At 37.2% G+C, this 22,226-nt stretch overlaps 1 protein-coding gene across 2 annotated transcripts; it reads right to left on the bottom strand.

Annotated features, from left to right (window-relative positions):
* Positions 1-499: 499 nt before the first annotated feature.
* Positions 500-21,817, bottom strand: LOC108673018 (thioredoxin domain-containing protein 11). Of its 2 annotated transcripts, none has more exons than XM_018160783.2 (18): positions 21,250-21,817; positions 11,558-11,768; positions 11,036-11,147; positions 10,477-10,622; positions 10,118-10,261; positions 9,704-9,835; positions 9,159-9,362; positions 8,757-8,928; positions 8,356-8,497; positions 7,286-7,469; positions 6,661-6,811; positions 6,038-6,144; positions 5,625-5,743; positions 4,497-4,950; positions 4,155-4,256; positions 3,582-3,700; positions 3,096-3,194; positions 500-2,797 (listed from the first exon to the last, which is right to left on the bottom strand). In XM_018160783.2, the coding sequence occupies exons 1-18, from the start codon at positions 21,675-21,677 to the stop codon at positions 2,296-2,298; spliced, it is 3,528 nt and encodes a 1,175-aa protein (XP_018016272.1). In that variant the 5' UTR covers positions 21,678-21,817; the 3' UTR covers positions 500-2,295. The 2 variants fall into 2 exon arrangements, with proteins under 2 accessions (XP_018016272.1, XP_018016273.1); XM_018160784.2 differs by having other exon boundaries at positions 5,625-5,740.
* Positions 21,818-22,226: the final 409 nt, after the last annotated feature.

Genomic DNA, 22,226 nt, shown 5'->3' with positions numbered 1-22,226 from the left:
GTTTACATAGAACAGTAAATCAGTGATGAGTAGCGATCTAAAGTCAAACGATGTGAAATATAACTGGGCACTGTAGTTTTCTCATTCTTGTCGATGCCTAAAATTAATGCTTCTGGAAATTCAATTTTAAACTAGGAAATCAAACTTCAAGGAGTGAGGAGTTACAATCAAGCAACGTGCATATAGTATTAACTCTATCATTTGAGTGGGTTACATGAAGTCGAAGACACAAAACAAAGGAACAGCGTACTCAGCAATTTCCATGAACTTTAAACCAATAAAGACTGCTATGCTGCACGTGAATATGTCCAGTAATGAGAAAAACGGTCCTTTATTGGCCGTAAAGTGAATGCCAACGCGATGTGCATCCATGCTCGCTGTTGCCATTAGATTCCTCGCTTCTACTTGTTTTCACTGGCTATATAGATACGTACCAAGATCGCCAGACCTCGACATTTCGTTTCCGCTGCACTGTAACAAGCAAGGGTAAGAAGGCTGCTACGACTTCAGGCTTTATATTGACGGTGCGTATCACAGTTTATCACGCAAAAACAAAATAAAAATCATAAATTTTCTTCAACAATAAACGACTAAGAAAATATAAAACTCACTCCACTACATCGAAGGACATGACGTATGTCGCCGATTACTTAACAATCATAAACATCATTTCCTCTACGAATAAATACTTAGTAGATACCCATGAAGTTTGAGGATGTATAAGGATACAGAAAAGAATTACTCCGACGCAAACTGTACAGTTTATCGCTACTGTAAGGTTCAGGATTCTTCTGCTGACAGTAGCACGCTACCACAGCTCATTTTTAGAGCATGAAAATAGTGTTCAATTCCCCGAATTCTTGAGCATTTCAAACATGACAAAAGTTGCTAAAACAGTGGATGCAACTAAAATTATTAAGCAATATTTCACAAGATTGTAGTTTAAATCCTGTAACTTCTATTAATAATAAAATCGGCTGATCATTATGAAGATTTTAATCGACGGCGCGGGAGAATTCTGCTGTTAGATGACGGTTAATGATGCCGAAATATTCCCGAAAAAGCTGGTTTGAGGATAGCAATTGGCAACATAGCAACGAAAAGTTCGACACGAGCTTCTTGCTAACGATAACTTGAACACGAATAAGTTGCAAAAATATGTATCAGCGAATTCAAAGCTGACAAAACCAAGAAGCTAAGACTACATTATTAAAACGCCACGGTAGAAGGTTTCGGAGATGTTTCAAGAAAGCGGCAGAGAGGTTACTACGCGTGTACCGTTATCATAAATGAGTGCAAGTGATAAATAATATCTATAAATGTCCACTACTGAATGGATAATAAATATAACTCAAAAATATGAATACATGATACTGAAAAATGTAGCACCAAGTAACTTATCTCTGGAGTACCATATATTCCTACTGCAGCACTGTGCTGTTTTCGACAATTCTTGTGAAACTTGATGCGATTACTTCGTAGCTTTTCATGCATATTAAATCATAGTAGAGGAAGATTCACCCAGCACACAATCAAATGTTCAAACAGAAGAAAATAGTCAGAGGCAAATATTCATTTGAATCAAACCGAATTTGAATTTATTGGACGTAAGAAGCGCGGTGACACTCACCGCTTAGGCACTATCGATTTGACAATTAGCAAGCGGTTAACCGACTACGATTGTTTAGATTCAGCAATTCGGACAAAAACTACGCCACAAATGAATAGTTTGACGAACATTGGTTCTCAAAATATAACATCTTTCAATTTGCTCAAGATTACCATTATTAATCAGCCTAAGACGAGTAATTTCCGTTGTCTAAAAACACCCATTGACAACGAAAACTGAAGAATATAAAAGAAACAAAAAATATTTTTTCCAACATAAATTGATTGTTGATCCTTCAGCCGCCGATAGCAAGAAGAAGCAGCATCCGAATCAGAAAAAATATCTAGAGGTATGTCAGTATATATTTCGTGCTCCATACAACTGCACAATGATTTGTGGCAGCTTCACTCAGAAGATTTTCAGTCAAAACAAAGAAGAGAAATTTACGGGCATCAAGCCAGAAACCGTAAGTTCAATCACAGACTCGTAATGGATCTCTATTAGGGAAACTGTCCAAATGAGCTATTGGAAATATTGGGCAAGGACGGCTTTGTATCTCCCAGTAAGGAAAACTAAGCATCCATTACCACTCGAATGTAGGTAACGCTAAAAATATCAGCATTGGCATAGCGTTATGATGAACTGAGTGTGGTTTGCACTCGATGATGTCCAATGACTATATGCCGTCAGGACGTTAGCGGCAATGAGGCCCAGAAAAACCATGGTGTATCTGTGCTCCCATCTCCAAGAGTGCGCTGCTCCAGCGACTTGTGCAAGATATCGAGGTACTGGGCGCGCGACCTGAGTGATGTGAGCTCGTCCGTGAGAGCAGCTCTAGTCAGGTACAGCATCTCCAAGCGATTGAGGGGCGTTGAGGCTTGAGCTGCATTAAGATTCTCGCTTTGAACTGGTACCTGATGCAATTCTTCCTCTAATGTATTTTCACTTCCATATTCGCCAACAACGGAATTAAGAGGAGAATTTATGGGATTTGGGGCATCCCATGATGACATTCCTGGTATATTTTCCTCTAGGCTTGCGTCTAACTGGGCACGAGTCAAGGCTTCAGTGACCCGTAGCAAGCGAGCCGACACCTTGCGCAGTCGATTCTTTAGATGAGACTTCAAAAAGGGAACTTGAGATTCGATGGCTTCGTAACACGACGACGAGCAGCCGGTCAATGCAAGCCTGAAAAAAACAAGGAGACACCGCAATGGGATCATATTATAAAATTAATCACGAACTTTACCCAAGCAAACACTTCTAACACGAGTTGTGGAACATACACACTATCAAAACGCTGCGATCAAACTACGATAAGCAGTTACCTTTTCCTATAAGCTCTATACAGAATAATAAAGCACCAATTATTCATGGTATTGTTCAGATTGAAAATACTAGTCATGATGGATGTAAGAACAAATGTATTAAATCAGATTTCGGTATTGATATTATCAATTAATGTAGATAACTTAGGGCTAATGACCTGGTACGCAGACGTGGGCTGAGCTGCGTTGCTACAAAGCGCATGAGGTTACCAACCGTCAGCGGCACGCGGGCGTCCAGCACACGCGAGCTGCTTTTGCTGAACGCGTCATGAAGCAATTGAGTACAGTAATAAAGTGGATAGATATTACAGGGTATTTTTGTTAAACTGGTCTGAAAAATCTTACATCAAACTGGATTCAAATACAAATAGATAACCGTATTTGATAAGCTGGCAAGAACAGCGAAAAATATAGATTTGTGCAATAATTAGGCTACTACTGTATGTTACACGAATACATTCAGTCACAGAATACCGGCGTTCTCATGAATACTAGTCTTTAGTACAAGTTCACAGGTAGAATGTCATTCTTCTCAACAATGAAAATTAATTCAGGACCAATTTGGCGAGCTGAAAAGTTTTTCAATAGAATGCGATTGATTGCAAAATTGTCAAGTTGCGTACAATTTTTGCTCACAAACTTACGTGAATGGAGGGTAATAGATAAAAGTGGGCAGTAGATCGAAGTTGAGGTGCCACGGTAATGTGTTAGACGACATGTCTATACGAGCGAAGCTAATCCCTTTCCACTTGCTTTCCTTCGTCTGAGAAAAACAGAGTTCATTACTCCTAATTTATGACGTTAATATGGTGAAGAAGAGAATAAATTGTCATAAATACACAGATTAGTGAGATTGAGATTATTTTCCACGGTTTAAGTACAAAAATAGATATAAGAACTGTGGCAAAGTTGAACCCAACAGAGAAACGTGTAAGGACTAGTAGAAGAAATAGTCTGGTTCACAGCCATGTTATCAATATAATTTCAGAGAGATTCATCTGGAATCATTGCCACATGAATGTAATTAAACTCAAATTAGTGGAACTCACAATGATGCAACTGGCGTAGGCTTTCCTGGAAATTTTCCAGGTGGTCGAGTGATAAGTAATAATTTTAGTAGTTTTAGGGGCTATGAATTTTGCATCAGAGCATTCAGGATTACCAATCAAGCGTCAACATCTAGCGCTGTGTTATGTATAATAAATTATATATCCTGCCTGCAGGGCTAGATCAGCGAAGTGCGTCGCCACGGTCAGGAGGACGTGAGAGACTGATGTGCAAAAGGCGCAGCTGCGGCTGTAGTGGAGTACCAACACTCCCTGCAAAACAGAAAGTTGCATAACCATGAGAGAACAAAAAAAAAAAACTAAAAAAATCAGAATTGCCCTCAGAAGTATCAAGTTTTACAGTTAATGATGAAAATTTTTACTTTGAATTTAAATCCTACAAAAAAAATCTGAAATTAATTTGCCTAATGTAACAGGTAATTTAGAAAATACTGTTAGTGGAAGAAAATATAAATTATTATTTTCTACCAAAGTAATGATTATCTTCCTCACTTTGCCAGGCGTATGTGTGAAGTTCAAGTAAGTGTCAGACGTGAGCTCGCGTATGGAAACTTCTTGACCGTGGCCTCCACTGTCATTTCTCATGCTTTTCGACGAAGCTTCTGTCCATTCTTTGTATGCTTCTGCTCCATTCCCGCTCTCTTCTTCTTCAACAATTGAATCATCTTGTTTTTCGAGCACACGTGTCCCACTATCGGCCGTTGTTCCGGCCGTCGAACGTTTAGATGCTGTGTTCACGCTTGCATCCAATACAACGGAGCCTTGCAGTTTGCCATCAAGCGACAATTCACTCTCGTTTTCATCATCAATGTTACCAGAAGAGGAACTACGGCCGTACCGCCGCAGTGACGACAACACCGACTGCTCCACTGACACAGCAACAGGAGCGAAGTCATCTGAGTAGTCGCTACGGTAGTGGCTTACCGGAGGTCGGGTGAGCTCGACTCTGAAATATTAGGTCAGCTCAATTGGCGACAATATTAACCTGTTTACAGACGGGATGGAGAATCTCACTACAACTGTGCCATTTATTTTCAAGAGAATGAAATACACACAGGAAACTTTTGGAAGCAATATAGCTCACAGCATACCTATTTCAAGAATTTGTCACCAATGTGATGAATTACCTTATTAATGCGTTAACAATAAACAGTATCAACATATAATTAACGGAATTATAACATAGGTTGCTTGCGTTGCGCATAGGGAGTGGAATCCGGGGAGTTAAAGAAGCAGACTACCTATGTATTTGACTTTAAGACTATGTATTGACTGTAAGCTGTATTGCCATCGACCAAAGTTAGTGGCAATGCGTCGATGTTAATTGGAATCTCGTTCAGGACGCGCCCTCAACAAATCGTTCGCTAAAGTAAGGCACAATAATTCACGAGCATTACTACAACCAATGAGCCCAATAAAAAATTCGGAACAAATGTTTATTTTCAATTCAGTGTTGACACGCATTAACAAATATACAGTAACAAATATACAGTAATCAGAATTCTAAGATAATTATATGGTAATATATAATTCTTAGTAATGGAAATTCAGTTTTTTTTGTAAACAAGTGTACCATTAGGTACAATTAAATTTTCCATTCGGCTTTTCTGACCAATTCACCTGTCCAACAGTCCCTGAGTGAAGTTAGCGACGAAGGCCGCGAGAGAAGCTGCAGATAAGTCGGCGTCCAGCACATAGTGAGTCTCTCGCTCAAGATCAACCAGCACTGCGCCATTCTTCTTCACAAAAAAATAGATAATACAGACTATTATTAGAAAATAAAATTTGTTCAAGACAAGATATAGTGATATACCCAATAAAAATTCTTAGAGAATAACAATAAGAATGAGTGAGATGCGCTCAATGAACCAATTTTCAAACAGCAAGGCTTTTTTGAAGTTAACGATTATTTTACACACGTTAATTCTTCTGGAATGGCGAAGAGTTTGTGGAGATTTCGAAGCTATGTAAAGAAGCTAGTTGAATTTAGAGAACCTATTTTCCCATAACTTGTAAGTAGTCCAACAAATCACCTGCCGAGTCGTTGTCTTGTTAAGGCCCCAGCGGACCGCCATGTCAGCGTGCAGCTTCGAGTCTATAACACCGAACTTGAGCGTCCTGTTGCTGATGCACGCGTGACCTGCGGGTGAACGGATGTCAGCAAGACGGTACGAAGAGGACAAATTATTACGTGGAAAAGTGTTATGCTGAAATATTTCTGTGATTCATTTTGATAAGAGTGTGGAAACATTTTCAATATTTTGTTTCCAGTTAATGAACAACATTTTACAATTACAAGCATAACAAGTGTTGCTTCCAGTTTCATAATGATGGTAAAGTTTAGTCAAGTCTTTGATTCTGGTATAAGCGTGGATGATTGAGGAATCAAATTAGCAATCATTGAAGAGTTGAAAGTTAACAATCTTCGTATAATTACTGCAGAAGAGGCATTAGGTCAAGTAGGATAGGGAAATAATTAAATAATAACAGACTAGATAGAAATTCATGCAAAAACTGGACATGTAAACGGAATTATGAATAACCTTAACAAATAACAATGGTACCATGAAACCTAACGATAATGTGTAACATTATAGCGCCAAAAGCATTTACTTCTGCTCACAAGTAATTAGATAATAACTAGAACACAAGATACCGGCGAAGACGCCGAGGGTAGCGGCATGTGGTGCTGCGTCTGCCTGAGGTTCGTGGTGGTGAGAGGTCCTGAGGCGCCTGCATGCCTCCTCCTGCTGCCACTGCTGCAGCTCCTGCACGCGCTCGTCCACCACGCCGCCCTCTGACCGTTGCTGCACGGTACAAGAAATTGTTCAGATGATATCACTTGGAAATAGCAACATAAAGCAGGCACTTATAATTGAAAGTTAAATATATATGAAATATAGAAAGCTTCGCATAAAAGATTCAACAAAAAAAAAGTTCCCACAAATTAATGATAATAAAATAGTTATTTGCTTAAAATAGGTGGATGATACTGACAACATCCTCCAAGTTACACACTATATCACAAGACACAAAATTATCCACTATTATTTGAACATAATACGTACTATGCTAAAATGAAAGGAAACTTTACCATCTTCATGTCTAAAAGTTCTTCAGTTGCAAACTTATATTTAGGGGAGAAATTGTATGATCAGAAGAATTGACTTGAACTTCACGTAGGAAAATATTGAATATTGATATCCCATCCCACTTGGATGTAAGCAAAAACCGCTTGAATACAGCAACACAGAAGCTTTTATTTCTATTCAATTGCTCACAAATAGCGATGGCGATACGAGGGGCGGAGAGGTAGTAGGGTTTGAGGTGTTGGAGGGGCGCAGGGAGCTGGATGAGCATGGCGGTGGAGCGTGTTTTGAAGTAGGGGCATTGAACCCGAATAGAGATTGACAAGCATCACCCACCAGCGACCACACAAGCTCACCAACGCCTCCACTGCCAGGCCTGCGGTCAGATAATACAATCAGGATCAGATTTGAGCGCAATATTCAGTATTATAATAGGGCGCCCAGCATTAGCAAAGATATACTAAATATACGTTCCAATGGAAATAAAATAGTTAGCCTCCAAAATTATACACGAGCCTAAAGCTTTTTGATAGATGTATTTGAATTTTCAATAATACCTACGTTCAAGAATTATTGACCTCAATTGAAAGATGAAATTTAAGACGAGAATGAATAGCTTGTAGGGACATCCAATGTTAATCTTAGTTGTAAGTAGTTAAATCTTCAAATTTTCCAATAAAATCAATCTTTACGTAAACATCCGAACTACTTCTAAATTGACTTTTTCTTTCTTCGTAAGTTCAGTTAACTGTAACCTCACTACTGCCTTGTCCTCCAACGTTTGGGGTAAGCTCTTAAATAGCTCCTAGATTGTTCCTCAAACTTGTAATATTTCCTTGTATATTGATTGTACCTAATATTGACTTCATCTTAATGTGTATTGTTAATATGTATTCATCTTAATATGTATTGTATTCTATATGTATTGTATTCATTCTACAGGTGCAACTCACGGATACATACACTTAAATACACTCTCCAAACACGCGTCTCTAGTTTTTCTCTTTAGTTTTTCTTCTAAATCTCTCATCGCGTTTGACTTAGCTTATAGCGGTGTAGAACCAACTTACCGCTATAAGCTGCTTAAACTGTGTAAGTTTCAGCATGATGGAAATAAAAAATTAGAAATTGTTAGATATATATTTCATTCAAGAAGATAATTCATACATTGAAGAAGATAATTCATACAAGTGTTAATGTGAAAAACATCATACACTTTCAAGACATGCCCACAGACCACCGCTGTTAATTGTTAAACTCACTTCACGAAGAAGGGCATGAAAGGATGGCACGTGAAGTGGCCGTTTTGACAGTGATCAGACTGCACGCTGGACGTATCAGGGCTGTCGAGAGTAGAGCAAGCAGCGGACGATGCAACTTCGGTTGCTAGAGTGTCGCCCAAACCTGCAGCACAGAAAGAAAAGAGTGATTCACAAGAGTAGAAAGAGTTCTGTAGAAAGAAGACACTGTTGAGAAAAGATTGTCTTGACTTCAAACTGACAAGAAAGACGTATGCGAGGCAAGAAAGAGGGCAGCAAGCTGGAAGAAGATAAAACATCTTACACCAGACCTTAAAAAGTGTGAGGAAGAGAATAAATCCTTCCAGGTGAAATAATTTCCTTATCTTTAAGAGACGATTTCTTTTCACCCAACCAATCCTCACCGTAAGTGTAGAAGCTGCTATGACGAGTACAATCAGCCCTGGCAATGGCGAGGTTAGCGGAGTGTCGCGTCGCACTGTCCAATAAGAACCTAGCCATTCTGCCTGCCCGAGTGTCTTGAACCGACACATTCACAGGCGCACAAGTGCTGTACTGAAGCCACAGCCCACGCACCTGGTTTATTTGCTGGTTGTTAGTTTAAGATGGTGTTTCGTGCTTCCGAAACAATATTAAGTAATAGTATTACACAATTTCAAAAAGAAGTTATATACACCTAAACAGCAAGAAAAATTCATGGGCATTCTAAAAATATATCAGTGATGAAGTTGAACTTCTCTCAGTTGTAGGATAGATAAAACTATGCAACGGAAATCAGACGTGATAAAGGACAAAATATTACTGACAACATCGAAATAGGAATTGTGAGTTTGTTGAGGATAATCAGGAGTGAAGACTAGCAGCGAAGGTCCACGGTGCAAGAATGCGTTCAACACGGAGCTCTTTGCGCCGGACACCTCCAGCCAGCCAGCAGTGCCTAGCAGCTGGCTCATCACCCACTCTAGAAGAGGTTTTGGCTCCCTTGAGTTCTTCAATGTACCATTAAATTCCTGCAATTGTGAGAACAATATAATTAATATAAGAATGGTTAAATTGATTACTTTGCTCATTCAAATCCGTCCAGGCTGACTCTAATTTCTTCACTTAACATTTTATAGAAATTCATAAAGCTTTTTAAATAACTGACGCCTTAAATAGTGAATATAAGGAGCAAAGTGAAACAAATATCCAGAGAATAAGTGACCTCAAATGTTATGAGTGAGCGACTGGAGAGTGAGAGATGAGAGTGACTGGAGAGTGAGAGGTGAGAGTGACACTGGAGAGTGAGAGATGAGAGTGACTAGAGTGAGAGGTGAGAGTCACTGAAGAGTGAGAGGTGAGAGTGACTCACATAGTTGACATCAGCCATCAACATTCGAATGGGAGGCAAGCCAGACGTGGGCCTCACGTCCTCAGATGCTGAGGAGTTGATGATGCCGAGCTCGCCTGCAAGCTTAGGGGTCGTGATCACAGCCCAGGTCACCTGAGCACATCCACAATATATAGGATCATTCACAATTGATACAGAAACGTTGAAATTTGAAGAATTAATGAGTTATCATAAAATATTAATATTATTAGTGAAGACAAATCTTAAGTAGAAGGATGTTATTAAGTAAAGAATGTAATGCATAGCAATATTTAAACAGGATTTCTTATCAGTATCAATTCCAGTGAAGCTTGCTAAATCCAGGAAATACTATGTAATATAGCTCTGAGGAAATGTATTGAGCTGATAACATAAAATAGCATCAAGATGGCTTACCTCAGCTCGCTTGTCATAATCCAGCCAGTGCAGTGATGCTCGATACCAAAACGCAAATTGCTGCTCCGCGCGATATGTGGCCGCATCATCAGACCCCAGATACTCAGTGTCATAGATTCCGTGAATGTACGTCAGCATCACGGCCTCAAAAATAATATTATATTACACTATAGCTGATTTTAACATAACCAATGTATGCAGCAGTAGCACTTTGATATTTTCAGCTTTAATTCTTCTTTATTCTTCTTTATTCTTTAAGTTTGCCATTAAAATAAGATGTTCGATGTATCACACACCAGATTTATTACTATTTCAGGAAATTATTTGCCCTGAAAAGAAATGGCTACTTGATAACTTACTGAATGAGTAAGCTGAAGACTTGCAAGATGCTTGCGGTCAGGTACATGTTGGTAAGGCCTTAATGCCGCCGTAAGAAATCTCACTAAATGTTCAGAGACAATAGGGCCATTATAGGGAAAGGCACGGCTCTCTCGCAGAATAGAACCTGCCAAGTTGTAAAAAGATAGGAAAGTTAGTTCAACCTTATGGAAGCAGATTCTGTTCACAAACTTTTCTACTGACAAAGTTCTCTAGGAAATTTAGTCCTGGAATGTCGAATAGCAAGTAATGACGAAGGGAATTGAAGTCTTGAATCTTGAGTTATGCATTACCTTACAAAGGAATGCATATAGCCCCCATCTCAAACCTTTTCATTTTTTTAAATATTACTCATTGTAAGTCCACTAATTCTTCTTTTATACCTAAAAGATATAGGAATAAAATGAAAAGAAGTTCTTAGCGTCAGCTTAAGAGAATGCAAGGTAGGTACCTACTATTTAACCAAATAGCATGGAAGTCATGGGAGAATACAGGAAAGAGCAGGTTTTAGGCACTAAAATTTTTTATTATACAAGGTACCTTTTAGGGCTCCAGTGTTGACATGTAACACAATAGCTGGGAAGCTGGTTACTTTGTGGTTCAGACGGCAAAAGCTGTCTGGCTGCCAGCAGTTTATTGCACAGAACACAACCTGAAAAAAATCCCACATTGGATATTTTCTCAAATGTTGCCTTTGATAATCAAATAAGGTAGTTTAGTACAGTAACATATACATGCATATTTACAATAATATGAGTGCAATTTTAATTGAACACTCAAAGTAAAATTATAATATATGTATGATTATTTAGATACAATTTAATTTAAGGAATAATAATAATATTATTAATACATATGTATTATATTATATATTAATATTATTGGAACTATTTGCCAAGACAGAGCCTTCAACAGAAATTTTCATTTTGATTTGGAAGGGTGTTCCTAATAGCATTACTTAGCTTCTCCATTTCATGAATGCAACATTTTAGATGAATAGTCAGAATACTAGAATAGTATATTTTTGGAAAGTATCGTAAATATTTTCTAACTAGGCCAAACCTGATTGTGAAGAATGCGAGCAGCATGAGCAAACTGCGTCCTAGCAAGCTGACTTTCACGATCCCATGGAGCGTAGTACATCACAAGAGCCAAGTCAGAGTACTGGAGATGCTCTGCCAGCAGCTGAAGGTCACCCTGGTAGAAATCCTTGACCAGAGTGTGTGATGGAAAGAATGGATGGGGCACCACTTGATGAGGAGACTGAGGGAAACTGCAAATAATGCATTAAAAGTTTACATTTCCATTGTTCAAATAGACATTTACACCTTAATTTGACACAATTTGCATAGTACGTAATCAATAACAATGAAGGACTCTCCTACTTAAATACAGGAGTTACACCAAAATAAGAAAATGCCTGAGAAATCCAAAAAATATATTTTAGTATGGTGTAGGTCCACCTTTTGTGGCAATTACAGCCTGGACTCTCCAAGGAGTTGATTAATATAAATTGTGAATTTTTTCCAAAAGAATTTTAATCCATTCGTCAGTAAAAACTCCCTTCAGCTCTTTTAAAGGTGATTGCAGCAGAAATTCACTTCTGACTTACATCTCTAAAGTTGACCGTATATGCTCAATAATATTTCAGGTCAGGTGATTGTGGTGACCAATGGTGATAATCAACTTCATTAGAAAGTTCCTTGTGCCAAATTTTCAACAATTTCATCCATATGGATCTGGCCATTGTCATCTTGAAAGATGGTATTCCCCTCTGGAAACAGTGCTTGAACCATTGTATGAACGTGATCCTCTGAAATTCCTAATTAGTCATGGCTGCTTATCCTCCCATGAAGAGAAATACTTGGTCCACCAACTTCCAAGAAATAGCACACCAGATCATTACAGATCCCCTGCCATGCTTTATGGTTGGGAGAAGGCATTTGGGATTAAATGACTCTTTGGCTGTCTTCAAACATAAACTCGGCAAGAGGCTGGAAATAAAGTAAAAGAGGAAGTGTACAAAAAAATGAATTTTTCCACTGATTGAGGGACCAATTCTAGAGATTTTTACACCACTCTTAAGTGTTTTGAAGTATTAGCATTTGCAACCAGAGGATTTATAATTGCAGCTCTTCCAAAGAATTCAGATCTGTGCAGCTCTTGGCAGACAGTCATTAGGAAAATTGGGTTCTGAAGGTGTCCATTGAGGTCTTCAGTAAGTACAGCAACAGATGCCAACAGTCTGTCTCAGACAACTTCAACTTTGGCCAGACTTGTGCTGTGCCGCGAATGTTTTTCTTTCTCTTTCAAAAGCAGTCATACTTTTTGAGACAGTACTCCAAGAAATGTCAAGCATTTGGGAAGTTTCTGTTACACTAGCAAATGCCATATGGGCACCAACAATTTGGCCTCTTTGAAAGTCAGGGAGAATTGCCAGTTACAGGTTATAGGTTAGGTCATAGACAAATAATTTACTAAAAACATGGTATCTGTGCAGAAACAATATAATATAAAAAATGAAAATATATTGAGTTATCATTATTTATAACAATTTCAATATTACTATGTAAAACAATTACTACATTAAAATATCAGGTGTTTCCCTTATCTTGTCCAGCCCCTGTACTAGTACCCAATAGCATGTCCTCCATAAGGTTACAGGACTGGGTATGTAATTTTGCATCATTTTAATTGGGTCAGGTGAATTAATTCACTTTAACAAAAAAAAATGGAGAGAGGTACGCAAATCTGGCAATACAATTTTAAAGCCAACACCAGTCTGCAAGTTTTTTTTAGCAAAATTTTTTATTATGGCATATATTTTTATCACGGTTTTTAAGGTTTTTATTATGGCAAACAGACCTTAGCAGAAGCATTTTTCCAAAATATCATTTCTAACATTTTTTCAGGGAATTTTTAGAGCTAGTACAGTAAATGTATGATTTCTTAACTTTCTTTATGCTACATAGATAGGATAAATGTTGAAGTTTACGCTACTATTTTTAGTTTTGCAACATTTCAATTAATTTTGCTGCTATAATATTTTATGCCACAATGGGGGACTGTCTCCATTTATCCCGCCAGTCCCTTATTACCCCGTTTGATAATATAAGCTTACTTATATAGTAGGTAATATATATATGGGAGGGTCCAAGTCAGAACCTGTTCCCAATTTGATAAAAACCCAGCACAGCAGCAGTACTGTTAAATGGGGTACCAATTGGGTCAGTCTTCTGTCATTTTGTACAACTGTTGTGGCAACTTACTTATTGAAATATTGCAAAACTAAAAATAGTGGCATAAAGTTGAACATTTTTCCTATATATGTAGCATATAGCAAATTAAGAAATCATACATTTACTACCTCTAAAAAATCACTGAAAAAAAGTGTGAAAAGTGAGATTTTGTGAGAGTACTTCTGCTGATCCGTAGCAAAAAATATATATATATTTGCTGTATATTAAAAATTTTTACTTTCATAAAAGTTGCACACAGGTGTTGGCTTAAAAACATGACTGAAGCAATTTGTGTAGCTCATCCTCCCCAAAAATGGGAGCCATTTCCACAAGATGGGGCAATAAAGGACACACCTCTGGGGTAATAAGAGACACCCCTAAAGACGCATTTACAGTAGAACAGAAGAATTGCTATACGACAGCTGATTTGAAGCTTGATGTAAACAAGGTTGTTGTCAATGCTCAATGGCTTATGGCATGTCCATGGATATGGTAATTTTATATCAATAAAGGAAAAACAAGTAAAAATCACAAAAAAAGTCACTTATTCTACATTTACATTTTCTACAAAGGAAGAAGAGGACTTAATCGTTTTAAAATTACCGTCAACCGGGGTTACTCGGGACAGTTTTGAGCATTTTTTGTTAATAACTGTTAATGACTTCCTACGATGAAACATTTCATAAACAAGTTTAGGCTCATTTTATAGCTTTTTGTGAGGGCTCTTGAATGGCATTGTCAAAAAAATTCCATATGCTATTCGTAAGGTGCCAGAAGCAAAAAAAAGAGTGTCCCGAGTAGCCTACTTGGGACACTTGGAATAAAACTTCATTTTAAAACATTTGAAGCATGCAGAGCTTACTCATCCATTACTAACAGTACTCTGAAGTCCTCCTCTTTCATTGTAGATGATGTAGAGGTAGAATAAATGACATTTTCTGTGATTTTTACTCGTTTTTCCTTTATTGATATGATATTACCATATATATTAATTACCATATGATTGATGTGACATTATCGTATTATTGATGCAATATTACCACATCCATGAACATGCCATTGAGCATTTACAACAACCTTGCCCACTGCAAGCTTCATATCAGCAGCCCTATAGCATTTTTTCTGCATCTGTAAGCTTACAGGACGGCTTGTAATTTCACACTGTTTTAATTATGTTAAGTGAACTTACTATAAAAAAAATCGTGAAAAACATACCTGAAACAGAAATAAATGTTTTAGTGACAACCATCATATATTTTGGAGAAATAAATCATAGTTTAGGTCAATTACTTTTCATTCTATGATGCCTCGTGCACAATTCTATAAATGACATTCCATGCACAATTTTGTGATGACCTATGATGCACTAATTTTTCGATAAGTAAAATTTTTTTGCTGAGCGAGGTAAATGTAATAAATATTCTTTGTTTTTAATCAATTTTTTTCTTAACTGGAGCCTTTGCTGAGGTTCTACTGTAACTGCGTTTTTGGGGGTGTCCCGAATAGCCCCAGGGGGGTGTCCCGAGTAGCCCCGCCATGCGGAAATGGCCGCCATTTTTTTTTTTGAATGAGATAGGGCAATTCTGTCAATTACGTTTTCAAGCCAACACCTGGGTGCATCTTTTATGTAAGTAAAATTTTTTAATACGGCAAATACTTTTTTTGCTACAGACCTTAGCAGAAGCAACTTTTCAAAATAGCGTTTTTCACTATTTTTTCAGGAATTTTTCAAAGCTAGTAAATGTAGTATTTTTCAACTTCCTTTATACAACATAGATAGGAAAAATGTTGACGTTTACGCCACTATATTTAGTTTTGCAATATTCCGATTAGTTTTGCTACTATAACAGTTTTACGCCGTGTTGGAGGACTGTCCCGAGTAGCCCCGCCAGTCCTGAGTAGCCTCGGTTGACGGTAGGTTTCATTTAAGAGTCCCTAATTACCCAGTTCCCAGGGGTAATTAGGGACGCTTATATTTTGCATTTGGCACCTTACGAACAGCATATAGAATTTTCATGGAAATGCTATACAATACAGGGTCATCAATATTTAGCGTTACATTGTTTTTTTTAAATCAATACCCTGGCAAAACAGTCAAATGTGTCATATGGAACCATGTCGACTGTTCTCCGGAAGGACCTAAAGTTGTCCCCCATTCAAGCATGTCAAAAAACACCAACTGTCTGCTCAAATTGTTGACAGATTGAAGATTCTTCTTTCCTGCATTCATGATGACATGTTGCCAAACCTTATTTTCAGTGATGAGAAGATATTCAATGTTGAATACCACTTCAACTCCCAAAATGATCGAATTTGGTCAAAGAATGGGATGAAGTATCCTGTGTGGTGACTAGGAAGCAATGCCCAACCTCAGTGATGGTCTGGGCCGCAGTAACAGTCCTCAACGAGTCCCCTCTTTTTTTTTTTGACATAGGGGTGAAATTGAATCAGAAGAACTATCGAGATGCCATCCTTGTTGGTGCATTGTTGCCCTGGGCACGAAAGCACTTCAAAAAACACCCCTGGTCGTTCCAGCAGGACTCTGCACCATCCAATGGGGCCAAATCGACTCAGGAGTGGCTGTCCAAGAATGTTCCCCACTTCATTAGCAAAGATGAATGGCCCCCATTGTCACCTGATCTGAATCCTCTGGATTTTGGGATCCAGTCATACCTTGAGAGCAAGGTCTCTACCGTTCACCATAGCAGTTTGGACACCCTAGAGGTCAAACTGCTGAAGGAGTGGGCCAAAATCCCGCAGAGTGTCATTCTTGGCTTGTGTAAGGCTTTCTCTAAGCGCCTACAGCTCGTTATTGATGCAGATGGTGGACATATTGAATGAAATTGTGGGAATTGTATCTCTGAACCTCTGCCTACATAAATACATTTTTCAAACATTCACAATTGTGTTTCATTTCATAGTTCTAACCACTCAAAGTTGTAACGCTAAATATTGATGACCCTGTAGCCCTCAAAAATGCCTTTAAAATGAGCTTAAACTTGTTATTAAAATGCTTTGTAGTAAGCAGTTATTAACAAAAAAATCGTCAAAACCATCCCTTATTACTTCATTAGACAGGACCTATGCATTATAGCCTGACTTGACCTCAAAAAAGGTTGCTAAAGCAGTATTTGTATAGCAAAAATGAACTACCAGTATAGTGTATCATGGACAACAAAATATCATGTGCTCAATTGCCTTCAAAGCAATTTGTTATTGTTGCCTTATTTAGGAAAAAGTTAGAGATTTGACATAATGTGCCATATATGTTAGCAGCTCAAAACTTTTTTCTTGCAAATGCTTGGAAAATGGACTTGCACTCCTTAAAAGGCACTTGTGGCCTAAAACTTTCTCAAGACTGAATTATTGACAAACTAAAAATCCAGGCTATGATTTATGCCAGATGCAATACGGTGAAAAGCCACCTGAAAGCCTCCGGTAGCTATTTTCAACACTAACCCCACACAGTGCCTAAATCTAGAGGGTAGTAAATTAACTTAAACACCTAGCATATTGGAAAGGCCATCACACAACCAATAACAGTCTGGAAAAGATGAAATCAAAATCCCACAACCAATCACAGTCTGGAGAGGATGACATCACAATCCTACCAACCAATCACAGTTTAGAGAGGATGACATCTCAACCAATCAGAGCTGAAAAGGGGCATGTATTCACCAGGCACAGTGGCAAAGCAGAGAGTTTTTTAGACTCTTCCACAAGTTCATTTTTGAGTCCTATAAGTAGACAAGTACATTATCATGGATACCAGCCCTATCATATATAAGGAAAAGAAATAGGTTTAAATTTTGACTAAATAAGGAAATTGAAAATGAACTTATTCTAAAAAATATCTGGTTTGTTACTATTTTACCATTTTTTCCAAAAATAACAAAGTTTACACACTATCTAAGAATTTCAGCCCGGTCTCACAGCTAAGTATTAGCAGAAATTTTCCTTTCTTTGACCTAACCCAATTAGAAAAATCAAAGAAATTTATTGAGACATTTACTAAACCTCACTCCTGTATGCATTTCATATTTAGAAATAATTGGAAATTTTCAATAACATTAACTATAATGCTTCACTTGCCAAACTTTTGTAGCAGATGGAGACGAATTTCCAAACAATTTTGTTATAATAAACACACAAATTAAAGGCTTTCAAAGATTTTGCTTTGAACCTATCCTTTCTACAACTGGTAAAATATATAATTTGGCAATAAATTTGGCCTAATATGTATCTGCACTGTGCACCTAGTCAAATGAGATTTCAGCTTGAAAATTGATTCTAAAGCTTAGACTAATATTTTACAGTTAAACTAAAAACTCATGGTTTTGAACAAACCAGTTGCAGTTTGATAAGTAAATGTTATTAATATTACTACTAACATTAGCAATTAGCATTTCACATCCAAGATTTTTAATGATTACAAACTTCCAAAATATTCGACATTGAACAACAGCACCTAGATCTAGTTTTCATAAATTGGTTTTTCTGCTAGATAATTTAACTGCAATACTAATATTAATATAACTCAAGGCCAAGATAGAGCCACAAATCAAATATGTACTCAAATACTTGAATAAGCGTAGCTTTGCACCTACCATCAAACAGGGTAATAAGGGACAGACAGTTTTGAGCATTTGTCCTCAATAACTTCTTAGCATGAAACATTTCATATAAATGAGTTTGGACTCATTTTAAAGGTACTATTTGCAAGGGCTATTGTATGGCATCTCTGAAAATTTCCATATGCTATTCGTAAGATGCCAGATGCAAAATAAAAGCCTCCTGAACCAACCCTGGGAACGGAATAAGGGACACTTGAAATAAAACTCAATTTTAAAACATTTGAAGCATGCAGAGTATGCTCATCCATTACTAACAGCACTCTGAAGTCCCCCTCTTCTTCTGTAGATGATGTAAATGTAGAATAAATGAAATTTTCTGTGATTTTTACTCGTTTTTCCTTTATTGATATGACATTACCTTATCCATACATTACCTTATTATTGATGTGATATTACCTAATCCATGGACATGCCACTGAACATTGACAACAACCTTGTGCACTGCAAGTTCCATATCAGCAGCCATGTAGCATTTCTTCCATAGGTAAGCTTCCAGGACAGCTTGTAATTTTGCACCATTTTAATTGAATCAAGTGAATTCACTATAACATAAAAGATTGTAAAAACATACCTGAAACACAAAAGAATTATTTTAGTGACAACCATCTTATTTTTTGAGAAAAAAAAATCATAGTTTAGGTTAATTACTTTTCATTCTATGTTGCCCCATGAACAATTCTATCTATGACATTCTATGCACAGTTTGGCAATGACCGATGATGCACTAATTTTTTGTCAAGTGGAATTTTTATGCTAAGCAAGGTAAATCTAATCAAAATTATACGTTGTTGATTGATTTTTTTTGTTAACTGGAGCCTTTGCTAACAAAGGCTTTACTGTAAATGCATTTTTAGAGATGTCCTTATTACCCCAGGTGGGTGTCCCTACTAACTGCAGTAACCCTACTAACTAACATCATGCAGTAATGGCTGCCATTTTTTTTCTGGAATGAGATATGCTTATTCCATCAATCATATTTTTAAGCCAACACCTGTGTGCAACTTTTATGCAAGAAAATTTTTTTAATACAATGAATATTTTTACTGCTACAGACCTTAGCAAAGGTACTTTTCCAAAATCTCACTTTTCACACTTTTTTTCAAGTATTTTTAGAGATAGTAAACGTGTGATTTCTTAACTTGCTTTGTGCCCACCGTACAGAGAGTGGATGAATATTGCAAGATCTTTGGCAATGCTTCTGTAGCAAAATTTACGCCTTCAGAAGATCTTGCTGACACATTTAGATTGAAATTCTTGCATTTAATATATTTGTCAGTCTTTGGCCAACCATTTAAAAAAAAGTAAGGTTTCCGGTATGTTGGATGGATCAGGATGCAGTGAAGCTTGTCTGGAAATCAGTTGCAATGAGTTCCTGCCAAAAAATCTAAACATCAAGTTTACGATTACGTAGTTGCGGACTTGCGGTCACATTAGAGCAGTCAGACTGCATTATCACATGTTCAGTTAACACTTGCTGTACAATCGGACTGTTTATAGCATAAAATTAGTTATTTGGGGTAACACCTGCATGCAACCTTGTAAATAAGTTCATGGCTTGTAAATAGTTTCTCATTACTCAGTGTAAATGACTTTTCATTAAAAATTACCCGGCGACGCATCTTAAAATTACCCGGCGATGCTTAGGGCTTAAAAACCCATATATTGGCAAATGGCAATGCTGCATCCACCCTCTGCACCCTGGCTTTATGCTATAACATAGATAGGAAAAATGTGTAACTTTATGCCGCTATTATTTTGTTTTGCAATATTTTAATTAGTTTAGCTGCTTAGCTGCTAGGTAAAACATTTCTACAAAATGTTAGAGAACTGTCCCAGCCAGTGTGGAATTCTGTATAGTTAATATATTCTCATGTTAATATATGAAAACGTATCGAAAAATCAACCCTACCACCGCGTTACACCACCTCACCTTCCACTGCAGTGAAATCATATAAACTGAGCTCATTGGAAACTGCCTGCCGCTCTTCCGAAATCGCGCGTGGTTTGAAATCCAATCCCGTGTTGCCATATTTCTGAATTATCTTCAAAAATTTGTTTTCGTTCGTTAGATCAGAAAGAGAAAAAGGTTTTGTTCATTTGATTAGAAACAACATAATTATTCATTCTCTTGCACTTAGTATACGAGTGATTAGTTCGACTCTGTTATGAGCGATTGTTCGACTCTGGATGATCAATGTTAGTTCATTGATCATCCCGCTAGATTGAATACCTAGCGGGAATCATCCCGCTGGGTATTCAATTCAGTATCACGATAGCTTACATGTGATGTAGTTCTGATCGTCTGAACTCTGAATTGCGTGTTTAGTGTCGCATGATGGAAATCCCTGCCTAATGATTACATAATGAAGTTTAGTTCATTGCAGTCAACTTAAGAGACAAACTTTTAACTAACTAATACTTTATATAAGTCTAAGTTTAATTATTGAGTGAAAGGTGCAGGCATAAAACTTCCAAGTGGTTAGGTACTTTATAGAAACTGAGCAAGTTAGCCTATGTATTTTATGCCTTTAAGAAGTTCATTTTTTGCCTCAAATAACAATGTTGGATAGAAAAAGTGGTCTTGGTGGATCGAAATAATATATGAACCTACAAAATTAGAATTCCATCCTGGTCCCAGCCCAGTGTCCCTTATTACCCTGTTTGACAATACAACATTTCAAAAAATCATTTTCTTTTCCATTAGGTAACCAAAATCCAAAAATACCATTGATTTTTGATATGCTTAAAAAGCTCTATTTAGCAAGATCACACTTGTATTATGAATCAATAATTCATGTTAGTTAATAATTACATAATATGATAATAATACTTATATTGTCAACTCAAAAGTTACACTTGACTGACTTGAGTAGGTACTTACCTAAATTGTATGGTGGCAAGGACTAGAAGAGCAGATAATACAAACTTGAGCCACATTATTAGATGTATGCGTAATTTCTTGAGAAATTGGTAAGCTATCAATCTATTTTTTCTTTTGAATTTAAAAAACAAGAATGTGCTCTCTTCTGCATTGTCTTGTGAAAAATTTGTTGACTGTGAAGAGAGCTCGTTACAGTTTTCTCTTTCATCAAATTTCTCCAGCCTTGTTGAGTGTTCAGGAGTAGAAAATGAAGAACTGTTTGCAGATGATGCATCAGAAGAATTGCGGCCACAACTAGTTGTATAGCAGGTGTCGCTATCCAAAGCGCGCGAATCATCAATTGGTATTTGTGAAGGACACTCTTCATTGTTCAATTGGTCGTCGCTACTCTCGCTGTGCCTACGAGAGGCAGTCACGGTTGACGGCATCCCACTAACATTATTTCAGGATGAATTATCTAAATTGAAGAGAGCTGCAGCATAGTTTACTTGACTATTCCCAACCACAAGTCACAACACTAAAATTTTACTGGAATGTGCGAAACTTTCAGCTGTTCTAATAGTAAACAAAGTTGGAACTATAAACTTTCTGAAATACTGAAATTCTATACCTTAGTGTGTGACGTATTATTTTTAAAGTATCAGATACTTTAAATTCCTAATGCTGTTAGACATCAAATTTGAACCATTCATGCATAAAACAATTTTCTCAACGAACAATTTCAATAAACTTGTTAAGAATAATTTGTATCGTTCATCATTTATGTACCATAAAACATTTATGCGCTTCTTCAAATTAGAATTTATACTTTGTTAGGCCAATTCAATTGGCTAAAGTAAATTTGAGTTATCTAAGTGTAATTTTTCCTTAGAAACTTTCGATGGTTTATGCATGTAAATTTGTATGTATATTGTATATTCCTCAAGTATTGTACTCAGTGTCCAGATGCATTTACACAAATTCAGATTCAGCTTAAT

Source organism: Hyalella azteca, unplaced genomic scaffold, assembly GCF_000764305.2.
Source record: "Hyalella azteca isolate HAZT.00-mixed unplaced genomic scaffold, Hazt_2.0.2 contig7618, whole genome shotgun sequence".
Taxonomy (NCBI): domain Eukaryota; kingdom Metazoa; phylum Arthropoda; class Malacostraca; order Amphipoda; family Hyalellidae; genus Hyalella; species Hyalella azteca.
Note: the sequence above shows the minus strand (reverse complement) of the source record. Positions and strands in the feature narration are given on the sequence as shown.

Coding starts and splice junctions, on each gene's coding strand:
- LOC108673018 (XM_018160783.2), bottom strand. CDS start 21,677: ATGCCGTCAACCGTGACTGCCTCTCGTAGGCACAGCGAGAGTAGCGAC. Junction 11,148..11,557: donor CTCGCATTCTTCACAATCAG/GTTTGGCCTAGT, acceptor GATTTTTTTCAG/GTTGTGTTCTGTGCAATAAA. Junction 6,145..6,660: donor TACCCTCGGCGTCTTCGCCG/GTATCTTGTGTT, acceptor GTTCACCCGCAG/GTCACGCGTGCATCAGCAAC.